The 11,640-nt window shown below is 48.5% G+C and overlaps 1 protein-coding gene across 1 annotated transcript; it reads left to right on the top strand.

Moving 5' to 3' along the window:
- The first annotated feature begins 4,608 nt into the window (after nt 1-4,608).
- Krt74 (keratin 74) lies at nt 4,609-11,576 on the top strand. The gene is made up of 9 exons (XM_070035658.1): nt 4,609-5,079; nt 6,021-6,235; nt 6,615-6,675; nt 7,120-7,215; nt 7,718-7,882; nt 9,600-9,725; nt 10,018-10,238; nt 10,904-10,938; nt 11,371-11,576. Exons 1-9 carry the CDS (start codon nt 4,609-4,611, stop codon nt 11,574-11,576), a joined length of 1,596 nt encoding a protein of 531 aa, XP_069891759.1.
- Nucleotides 11,577-11,640: the final 64 nt, after the last annotated feature.

The following is an 11,640-nucleotide window of genomic DNA, read 5'->3' as shown; positions in this document are numbered from 1 at the left end:
TTATAGTTGTGAGCCGCTGGTGCCTGACTCAAGTGTTGACATTGGATAGACGTGGTGGAATGACTGTGGTGTTTCCTAAGAACAACTGAAGAAGCCAGTAGTCTCTAAAATGTGGTGGGGTGATGTTCGGGTGCTCAACTGTTTGAGATTTTTCCCACGATGCAGCTGTGAAAGTGACATCCTGGATAACTCCTCAACTGGGCAAATAGACAGATTTTTTTTAACCCTCAAAATGATACTGAGGGACTCCAGGCAGCCATGTATGGGGTGCTTGCTCTGATCTTCTGTGCTCACAGTTGTTCCTACCCCTTCTTAGTAATGTACCACCCTTTGTTCCCCTTTCCCTACATTCTCTACAACTCTCTCTTCTGCCTGTGTCAAGGCCCCCAGATGGAAGCAATGACACCCTGCCCCAAGCTCACCTCTTTTAAGCACATCCCACTGGTTCCAGGGCTGAGTTCTCTGGGAGCCAGGAAGTAATGTCAAGAAGGTTCAGAGTTTTGGGGGAGAGGGAATGTATGGAGTCACGGTGACAATGGAAGAAAAGCAAATGCACCATTGTATAGGTTAGCTGACTTGGAGCTAGGAAGGGAAAGCAAGCTGCTTTCCCACCAACTAGGAGAGGCACAGAGTATTGACGTTCTACCATGAGCTCATTTTGTAAAAAGAAAGCAGAAAACTCAGCACTAGCTTATATCCATTGCTAAGATGCTTCAGACTTATGGCCAGGCCCCACTGTCCTTAGGTTAGCTCAAGAACCCTTCAAACATCTTCTTCTCTCCATTACTGACCTTGATGTACAGAATCTTTTTCCTGGTCTGTTGTCCCGTGCCGAAGGGCAATTGCCCTTACAGGTCAAAGGGAGAGAGAAAAATGATGTTTTTTTCCAACTTTCAAACCAAGCGGACACAACTGGTTATGTCCATTTGGGATTGCAACGATGGCTCATCTGGGACTACTTTCTATTTACTTGAGTGGGGTGTGCTTTGTAGAATGGGATTTTTACTTTCAGGACAGCACAGTGGATCCAGTTTTTTCTGGGGTACAACGTGCAGGAGAGGCTCTGAAAAGTTGCTTCTGCCCCTGCCTGCCATCAGCAGGGCCTCCCTCCCTACCTCACAGAGGCCCTGGGCATATGTTGATGATTCTGGCCAACCTTTTAGTTCCCATCCTACTCCAGTCTGACTTCTATTCCATTCCATTTATAAATAAAGGCTGGTCAATACTTATGATTTAGGTTTATTTTAGAACTTTACTTATTATAATTACTGGGGTTTGAACTCAGAGCTCTGTGCTCTTACTTGGCTTTTGCGATCCAGGCCTGTTCTCTACCCTCTGAACTATAGCTCCACTTTTTTTGATGATTAATTGGAAATAAGAGTCTCTCAGACTTGTTTGGGGCTGGCTTCAAACTGTGGTCCTCAGATTGGAGTAGCTAAGATTGCAGGCGTGAGCCACTGTGTCCGGCCTTATGATTTTCAAATAAGCATATTAAAAAAACCCCTAGGATTCAATAAGTTTGTTGGATTCATTCATTTATACCCATCATCCACTAAAGATCCACAGAATTAAGACAATAACAATAAAAGCAGAACATATCTCATGAGCTTGTATTTTGTCCAGTTTGGCTGATGTCCTGGGGCGGGGGGAGGAGAGAATATCTTAGCCATCGCTCTCAATGGCTAGCATCAAATTGTACACACAGTAGGTGCTCAATTTCATACCCATTGAGGGAGTCAATTTTTTCAAACTTTGGGCACTTATTAGTTCAATGAAGCCGAAGAGAGGGGTATAAACTGTGATGAGTAACTAAAGGGTAGTTAACAATGAGGAAGGGCAGGATTGTCAGAGATTCAACTTCATGGATCAAAGACAACTCCCCTGCAATTATATCCTTTAGGGATCAGCTTGGAGGGGCCCCTGTGAGTGGCCACCATCATACCAGCACCTGCAGGAAATTCCCCTTCCCTTCCACCTCTTCCTTCTCTGTCACAACCGTGACCACCGCCATTACCACAGCCATGATCATGCCCAGGCTAAGCATCCACAGCTCCAAGCCAGGTGCATGAATGATTCGCAGATGTTTGAACAATGAACAACACAAAGGCTTCTGGGACCCCTAGTCCTACATGGGTTCTCCCATGCTCTCTGAGCACGGATGGACTCATTTTACATTGAAGCACCCACAAGCCTTCTGGTTGTTATCCAAAATCTTCTCCAGCCTGCAGGGAAGGACCTCAACTGTAGGGTTCCCAGTAAGAGGCTAAGGTCTTCTAGCAGGTGAGCTCATACTCAGCCATGGCAGAGGAGCTATGAAATATAGCCTTCAGATCATCAGAGTCAGACTTATGATCCCTTTGCAGTCTGTGATGGAGGGTTAGCTACTGGGGTAGTAAAACAAACTAGCTTCTGATGAAAGTGGGTCTTTTTTTTTCTTCTGCTCACCTTAATTTTGGCCAACTTCCTCTTTGACCTCTGGAGTGTTGTCTCCAGGTTCCAAGGCATAAACACAAGGGATTGAGCTCGTACCTGTGATGCCTGCCACATGGAACTCTGCACACCATGCCTATGGGAACTCTCTGCTTCCTGTCCTATGATTTTCATCTTTATCATGAAGGTGAGTGATCTTGGACAAATTCCTTAATGCCCCTAAACGTCAGTTTCCTAACTTTATTTTGTTTGTTTATTTTGTGTTTGCTGGTACTGGGACTTGAATTCAGGACCAGGACACTCAGCCTTAGCTTTTTCTCTCAAGGCTGGCACTCTACCACTTGAGCCATACCTCCACTTTTGTTTTGTTTTCCCCTGGTTAACTGAAGATACGTGTCTTATAAAATGTCCTGCCTAGGCTGACTTTGAACCTTGATCCTCAGACATCAGCTTCCAGATCTCAGGAAGCTGATTGCAGGCATAATCCACCAGCACTGGGCAGTTTTTTGACTTTAAGTAAAGTTAGTAATGTTGCCAGATACAGTGGCACAGGCCTATAATCCTAACACACAGGAGGAAGGTTGTGAATTTGAGACCAGCCTATTTTAGATAGGGAAAACCTGGATCAGCCTTTCTGTGGGGAATATAAACCTTCTGGAGGTTCCTAAAACCCCATCCAAAGTGGCCACTCCCCAGCACACTTCCTTTCATTCTTCACAATGCTTGGGCTGATCTAAGTGTTGGCTCAGATTCCACTTACTGGATTACAGGTTCCTGGGGGGCTGTTGGCTAAGTCCAGGTCAAGGCTCTTAAAAATGTGTTGACATTCCACACCAAAAAGGAGGCACAGCCTGAGTCCTTGTGTATGTGTATGTGTCAGGGTGTGTAGTGGTACCCCAGTTAACTGTTAACCTGCTGCCATCATTGTGATCTGGCTTAGAAAACCACAAGCCACCACTTCCATTATGTCCGCTCATGCCTTCGGGCCAGGACCTGCCAAGAAAGCAGAAGACAGGGACCTTAAAGAAGGAGGCCATTGGGGCTTTAAGGCTGCCAGGAAAATGTCCTTTAATGGACTCCTCTGGGACAGGCTCTGCCTCTATTTTATCACCTCCCATTGCCTACCATGTTCCCACAGCTTCTTTCCCCTTAGTTGGAGTAACTGCCCAGTACCATCTGTCTGTAGCAAGCCAAGCTCCTCATGTAGTTATGGGTGGCCACGGTGTCCTGAATTGGGACAGCTGTCAGATATTTAGTTTGGGGATATGTTCTAAACATTCCATTCTATCAGGACTACTTGAGCTCAACAGAGCTGGATATTTCTTGTCCCCAAATTGAGTGGCTCTTAGAAGTCACCAAGAAGTAGGACTGTTCAGGAGTGCCCAAGGAACTTCAGCCACAGGATATTCTAAAGAGCATTTCCCCTGATCTCCCAAGAGGGGCCATTCCAGTTTATCAAGAAAAGCAAACTCTACTGGAGAAAGTGGAAGCTGCTTGAAAGGGCAAGCTGAAGGTCATCACACATTAGGCTGGCCACATCAATACTGAAAGCCCCAGACAACTTCCTGAACCGGCGCATGCAGACGCTGCTTCTCATTTCCACCCTCCTGGGCTGCATCCCAGAAGAGCTGTAGTCTCCAGGGTCACTCCAGATCTTTAAGAAGAATCCTCTGCTTTCCACATCTCCTCTTCCCTGAGGAATACCTCACCAAGAACAGATGATAGGGAGCTGTGTTTCTTTGGGGAGTGAGCAAACCTAGGCTGTTCAGATGAGCTCTATCTGGATAAAAGCTGACATTTCCCCCCTGGTCCTTTCTGGTGGATAAGTAAGAAGGAGGCAGCCTTGGAAAAATAAAGCTAGGAGATCTCTGGAGGGGATAAGTCTCTACTCCCTAATTAGGGAGCATAGTTAAATTCCAAATTAGACCACTGCAGTGTGCAAGGACAGCATCTTCCACCTGCTATCAGAAGGGCTTTGTTGCTCAAAGGCTTGAAGATCTCAGTTCTGTAAATTGCCCCAGCCTTGTAGCAGGGAAAGGAGATAGTGGAGAGACGCCCTTTTCCGGTGTCCTGGGATCCTTAGGGATAAAAGCAGGCAGCACTCTGGGGCGCTGACATATGCTCTCTAGCCCTTGGCAACTGTGTTTCCCCAGCAGTGTCAGTTCCATCTTCCCTACTATGAGTCGGCAGCTGAACTTCAGGCCTGGCGGAGACAAAGGCAGCTTCAGTGTGCTTTCTGCAGTGGTTCCCAGGAAGGCTTTGGGCAGCATGGCCTCTTACCGTGCCTCTGGCCAAGGGGTTGGGGCTAGCTTTGGCAGTCGGAGCCTCTATAGTCTTGTGGGAAATCGACATATTTCCTTCAACACGGCAGGCAGTGGTATTCGGGCTGGAGCGCCCAGCTTTGGGCATGGCTCTGGGTATGGAGGGGGCCGGGCAAGCGGCTTTGCTGGCAGCATGTTTGGCAGTGTGGCTCTGGGGCCTGCATGTTCATCTGTGTGCCCACCTGGAGGCATCCACCAGGTGACTGTCAACAAGAGTCTCCTGGCCCCCCTCAATGTGGATCTGGACCCCAAGATCCAGAAAGTACGGGCCCAGGAGCGGGAGCAGATCAAGGCTCTGAATGACAAGTTTGCTTCCTTCATTGATAAGGTATGTGCCCCAGGAGGAGACAGCAATCTAATAAGATTCAAGCAATTTCTTTGTGGTAGAGAGGAGGCAGCCAAGTGTTGTGGGTGGGTGGAGGGAACCTTATTATAAGAGGAGAACAGATTTGAAAGGTAGGTAGAGCAAAAGAATAAATGAATGGACTTTTTTCTATTTTCCCTCCCTCCCTCCCTTCCTTCCTTCCTCCCTCCCTCCCCTCCCTCCCTCCTTTCTTCTTGTTCTCTCTCTCTCTGTCCTCTCCTCTCCTCCCCTCTCCTCCCCTCCTTTCCTCTCCTCTTCTCTTCCTGCTCTCTTTCTCTCTCTCATCCTGAGGCTTGAACTCAGGCTTCATATTGTACCTTACTTTTTTTTTACTCAAGGCTGGAACTCTACTACTTGATTCATGCCTCCACTTCTGACTCTTTGCTGTTCATTGGAAATAAGAGTGTCATAGACTTTCCTGCCTGGGATGGCTTTGAACCTTGGTGATCCTCAGATCTCAGACTTCTGAGTAGTTAGGATTATAGTCATGAATCACCAGAGCCCACTATGTATTGTTTTCTTTGGGGACTTTTCAAAGAAGTGTGGGCAATTGGATAGAGGGTAGCCATACCTTGAGAAAGAAGTAAGGAACCTCTGGAGACAGCTAGGCAGAACCTTAACTCCCTAAAGAACAGGAGAGCTGAAAAAAATCAAGCATTATTCAGAAGGAGGGGATTACAACACAGGAAGACACACAGTATATCTTAGGACATGTGGTAGGTAATAGAAGAAAGCTAGGGGATGAACACTTGCAAAAGATCCTGTTTTTGCCAGGCGGTGAGGGTAGTGAGTCAGAACTTGCCTTTAAAGTCTTTATAAAAATCCAATTAGTCTAAAGGCAATACATGTCCATGGGGCATAAGAACATCCATGTGGTTCTAGGTGGCCTTTGATTTGGGTTCCAGGTACGCTTCCTAGAGCAGCAGAATCAGGTGCTGGAAACCAAGTGGGAGCTGCTGCAGCAGCTGGACCTGAACAACTGCAGGAAGAGTCTGGAGCCCATTTATGAGGGTCACATCAGCAGCCTGCGGAAGCAGCTGGAGACCCTGTCTGGGGACCGGGTGAGGTTGGACTCAGAGCTGAGGAGCATGAGGGACGTGGTGGAGGACTACAAGAAGAAGTGAGTAGAGTCATGGTTCATGTGCCCTTTTGTTTAAGAGGGCAAGGAGCAAGCTATTGGGTCTGGACCTCATGTCCTCTTCTCTAGTGAAGGGAGAGGTGTCCACGCTGTATGATGGAAGCATCCTACCTGGTTGATAGGTAGGGGTTCCCACATTCATCGACTCACCTGTAGTTCAGGGAGCCCCACAGGCTCCTGGGTATTTTCCTGGAGTACAGTAAATGAGTTATAGCGAGAAACCTAGGGACTGCCTAGTGTTTGTGCTCATCCTAGGAGACTCTACTGGTCTTTGGCAGCCCAAGTGCTTGCCTGGTTAGTGTGAAGAGAAGGTCACTTGCCTGTAGGGCTGAGGTCTCTTCTGTCTTCTTTCCTGGCCCAGATATGAGGTGGAGATTAACCGGCGCACTGCAGCTGAGAATGAGTTTGTGGTACTCAAGAAGGTAAGCAGAGAAGAGTCTATGGTCTCTGGTCTCTCTTATGCCCTCATCCAAAGCAACTCAGGGCTCAGGGCTTCATCAGTCTCCAGAGACCTAGAGAGAAGGGACACTTGCTCAGAAATTGGACAGAGATAGACTCTTTGCCTCTGTCCTGGCTCATTTCAGTCTTTTCTGTGTGACCTGAGGAAACTCAATACTTCTCTGGAATTTGTGTTCTCTGAGGGAGGGGGGGTGGTAAGATGGGACAGAGGAAAAGCAGGCCCTTTCCCCCCTTTCCTCTTTCCAAAGACTTAGTGAGTCTGGGAGGAGTTGCTTGATGGTGAACAAGTCTATGTGTTTTCTTTCCTTTGGGGCAAAACACAGAAATTCAGATGGCTTTGGGGCAGGAGCAGGGATGCTGATGGGATAAGGGGAGTGTTGATTGACAGCTGTGGGGTCTCTTGGCAGGATGCAGATGCAGCCTACACAGTGAAGGTGGAGCTTCAGGCCAAAGTGGACTCTCTGGAAAAAGACATTAAATTCCTCAAGTGTCTGTATGATGCGGTGAGAACCCACCTGTCCCTCACCCCCATCTCTTTCCAGCTGCAGCATTACCTGGTGCTTCCAAGTGGAGAGATTTAGGGATACTACAGGGAAAGATGTTTAGATAGGAAGATGTAAGTCCCAGAACTGACTGACTATTGAAGAACAGGATCCTGTCCCTGGTCAGGAGACAATTTCATCTGGGACACAATAATGACTTTACCCACAGGCAGGAAAAAGATGGCCCCATGAGGTCCTCCTGAGACACAGACTTATGGGTTCTTTGAAATTGTAGGTGACAAGTCTTTCCTCCTGTTGTTCTTTCCTCCCGCTCCCTGCTGTTATTGAAGTGTTTACTGCTGCTATGGGCACTTTGGGCAGGCATATCTCCAGTGGCTATTTCCTTCACTTGAGCTCTGTGGATCCCAGTGATACCTATTTTCAGAGACCAGGGGCTCAAGAGACTGGTAGGTCAGAAGAGGGGAAACTGAGAGCCTGACTCTGTCTTCATCTCCCAACTCAGGAGATCGCCCAGATCCAGACTCATGCCAGTGAGACGTCTGTCATCCTGTCCATGGACAACAACCGGGACCTGGACCTGGAGAGCATCATCACTGAGGTCCGTGCTCACTATGAGGACATTGCCCTGAAGAGCAAGGCTGAGGCAGAGGCACTGTACCAGACCAAGGTGGGCACTTGCTGATTTTCCCTCCTTCCTAGGAAAGGTTCCTTGCACTAGAGAATGCAGGAGATATCTCCACACATGTGCTGCAGGAGAGGGTGGTCATGACCATGAGTTCCACGTTGTTTCCCTCAAAGGAATTCTCAGAGAATGTGATCAAAACACTGGTATGGGGGGCATACTCAACAGAGGGGAGGAGAGCATGAGCCAATCTCATCACAGACAGGAATGGGAGCATGCTGCCACAGCACAGGAGGACAGTCATAACCACAGAGCAGAACAGCTGGGGTTGGCTGGGGAGTGAGAGAAGGGGAAGTCTGGAGATATTTACCAAAGGTACTGGGAAGACATCAAGAGCAGGTCAGACTGGAGAAGTGTACTGACTAGTGGAGTTATGCTTCAGGGTAGGGCCCTCTGGGGCTGTTGGGTACAAAACTCTTTACCTTTGTACTCCCTGGAGCCTGGGGAGGTGTTTTTTTAATTTTGTTCTTTGTTTTTCTGTTTTTTTGGTCGGTCATGGAGCTTGAACTCTGGGCCTGGGTGCTGTCCCTCAGCTCTTCAGCTCAAGGCTAGTGCTCTACCACTTGAGCCACAGTGCCACTTCTGGTTTTCTGGTGGCTAATTGGAGATAAGAATCTCATGGACTTTGGTGCCCAGGCTGGCTTTGATCCTCAGATCTCAGCCTCCTGAGTAGCTAGGGTCACAGGCATGAGCCACCAGCAGCCAGCTTCTGGGGAGTTATTTGTTATATTTGTCATAACATTTGTTATAGTCTACCTGTATTAGTCAGCTTTTCATAACTGTGACAAAAATAGCCAAGAATCAACTTATAAGATGGAAAGGTTGGCTCTGGCTGATGGCTTCAGAGATTTCAGTCTGTGGTGTCTCAGCACTGTAGCAGTAGAGTATGACATGGTGGGAGGAGGCTGCTCCCTTTATGCCATCCAGGAAGCAAATAGAGAGAGGAGAAAGGCCAGGGTTCCAGTATCATCTTCAAGTGCCTGCCCTCCAGCTATCAAACTTCCTCCTATCAGGCCCCATCCACTAAAGATTCCAACATCTCCCAAAAGGACCAAGCTGAGGGCTGAGCCATTAACACATGGACCTTTGAAGCACAGTTTCAAATCCAAACTATAGCACCACTAACAGCAAGGATGGCTGTGGTCTATCTTCCTGCTTCCCGCTGTCCCTTTCCCCCTGTCAATGTACTTTCCATTTCTTCTTTCCCAGAGTCTGGGTACTGGGAGGAGTCACCAATCCTATCAATCTTGTCTGTGATCCCTTTCAAGGGTACATGAGATTGTGGACTTTCCTCTCTTTTTCCCTGTGATCAAGGAAGTGTCACAGGAAAATGGTGACCAGTGGTTTTGCCTGTCTTGCTCTCATCTGGATTCTAGGACCCACTTCCCTGAATAGGTATTAAATAGGTGAGGGAGGGTGTTAGAGCTCCCTCACATTGAGGAATGCTTAGTTCATGTGAACTGCATCTTTCCCTATCCATCCCACGAAAGATTACAGGCCAGGAAGAGATAGGAACAGAGGACCACATGCAGATTCTGATTAGAGGATGGGTTAGTTCTTAGTCAAAGCTGGAAAGACACTCAGGGACTGGCTCTACCTTCTCTATCCTAGCTACTCAGGCTCATCCTGGTGGTAGGAGTATTTGTTCAGCATCCTTCCCCTCCTGGTCATATCACCATACCTTCCTGCCTCTGACCTCTAGATCCAGGAGCTACAGCTGGCAGCTGGTCGGCATGGAGATGACCTCAAACACACCAGAAGTGAGATGTCGGAGCTGAACCGGCTCATCCAGAGGATCCGCTGTGATATCACCAACGTGAAGAAGCAGGTGAGCAGTGCAGAATGCAAGGCTCAGTATCACCCCTGTGCTGGAGAAGCTGGGGATGGACGTTCAGGAGAAAGCAAATCTTTCCTCTTGGGCTTAAGAGCTGCCAGGCTAACCATAGTGCCTCTTTCCCATTTTGCTTCACCTTCCCTGCTATCAGAGCTTCTGGCTCTGTAGTTGTTCTTGCAGTCACCTTGGGCCTCATCTGCATACTGAGAGAATTATGTTACTTGACCTGTATGATCTAGACATGATTTTATGTTCTATTTTCATGCTTTCCGCCTACCTCCCCCAGTGTTCCAACTTGGAAATGGTCATCGCGGATGCTGAGCAGCGAGGGGACAGTGCCCTCAAAGATGCTCGGGACAAGCTGGATGAGCTGGAAGGTGCCCTGCACCAGGCCAAGGGAGAGCTAGCCCGGATGATGCGTGAGTACCAGGAGCTCATGAGCCTGAAGCTGTCCTTGGATATGGAGATCGCCACCTACCGCAAGCTGCTGGAGGGCGAGGAGTGCAGGTGAGGGCGGGGGCCACGGGAGGAGGGGGCTGTGTGTGTCCTGTGTGGCTAAGGGGCTGTTTTGGATCTGGAAGATGAACAACAAAAGTTCTGGTGACAACATGAATAGGAGAGATGATGATTTGACAGGTCACTTTAACTGCTGCTTCCTGCCAGGGGATGTCAGACAAAAAGCCATGAACACAGGGGGCCATGTGGCTCCCTACGAAGAGCAGACAGACTGACACAGGCTAGCTGTATGGTCTTGGTAAATTATGGAGGGTCTCTATTTTCTCCCCAGTGGAACGGAAGCTCTAATCTCCACCTATAAGAATGAAATAACCTGGGTACCAGTGGCTCATGCCTGTAATTCTAGCTACTCAGGAGGCTGAGAGATCTGAGGATTGTGATTCAAAGCCAGCTGAGGCAGACAAACCCAAGAAACTCTCCAGGGAACCAGCAAAAAGCTGAAAGTGAAGGGGTGGCTCAAGTGGTAGAGTTCCAGCCTTGAGCAAAAAAGCCAAGCAAGACCATGAGGCCCTGAGTTCAAGTCTCACTACCAGCACTCCCTCATCCCTTCATGAATGAAATAAATTCACATACTCATGAAAGCAAGAGCCCACTAAAGCTCAGCTGAATCTGGACACATTCCTGAGGGTTTTTTCCTCTTTAATTTTGTCTTGCAGGATGTCTGGTGAGAATCCATCTTCCGTGAGCATCTGTGAGTATCCTTGAGTTGGCTGGGAAAGGCAGGGGCTCTGGGAAACCTCCATTCATTGTCTCACCTGCATGCAGAAGGTTTTGTTACAGCCCTGTGGAGGCTCTCTGGCTTCTGAGGAACTTTCTCCTCTCTTGTTACTTGGCAACAGTGACTGAAGTCCCACCCATTCTTCTCCTTGCTGCGTCTCCCTTGGGGATTCTGTCATCTAGAGAAAGACTTGGAAGAGGGACTTTCCTCAGAGGTTCAGGAGAACAAACATGGTCTCTGCCTTATGTAGTACTTCCACCACACAGATGCTGCCCTGTGGCAGGGTCTCCATCATCTTGGCTAGGTCTTGACCGCGAAGGAATGTGGTGGGATTAAAAAGGATATTATAGTTGTCATCTTTGGTTGATTGACACCTTCCTCTCTCTCCCTGCTTTACCTCTCCAGCAGTCATCAGCAGCAACAGCTATGGCAGCTATGGTTACCACCCCAGCTCTGTGAGTGCTGACCTTGGGGCTGGCAGTGTGGCTGGTAGCCCTAGCAGCCCGCGAAGTGGCCAGATCAAGTCTCGAGGTGGACGAGGGGGAGACCGCCAGGAGTCCCAAGAGAAAAGTGCTCCAGCCAGCATGCCAGCCAGGAAGACCACTAGATAAGCCTGTTGCCCCTTCACCAAACACCTGGAAGAAAGGATGTCTTTGCCATTGCTCAAAGATGCCT

The sequence above is a fragment of the Dipodomys merriami genome, unplaced genomic scaffold, assembly GCF_024711535.1.
Source record: "Dipodomys merriami isolate MVZ:Mamm:240054 unplaced genomic scaffold, mDipMer1.0.p SCAF_10, whole genome shotgun sequence".
Taxonomy (NCBI): Eukaryota; Metazoa; Chordata; class Mammalia; order Rodentia; family Heteromyidae; genus Dipodomys; species Dipodomys merriami.
Note: the sequence above shows the minus strand (reverse complement) of the source record. Positions and strands in the feature narration are given on the sequence as shown.

Coding starts and splice junctions, on each gene's coding strand:
- Krt74 (XM_070035658.1), top strand. CDS start 4,609: ATGAGTCGGCAGCTGAACTTCAGGCCTGGCGGAGACAAAGGCAGCTTC. Junction 9,726..10,017: donor TCACCAACGTGAAGAAGCAG/GTGAGCAGTGCA, acceptor TACCTCCCCCAG/TGTTCCAACTTGGAAATGGT. Junction 10,239..10,903: donor CTGGAGGGCGAGGAGTGCAG/GTGAGGGCGGGG, acceptor TTTGTCTTGCAG/GATGTCTGGTGAGAATCCAT.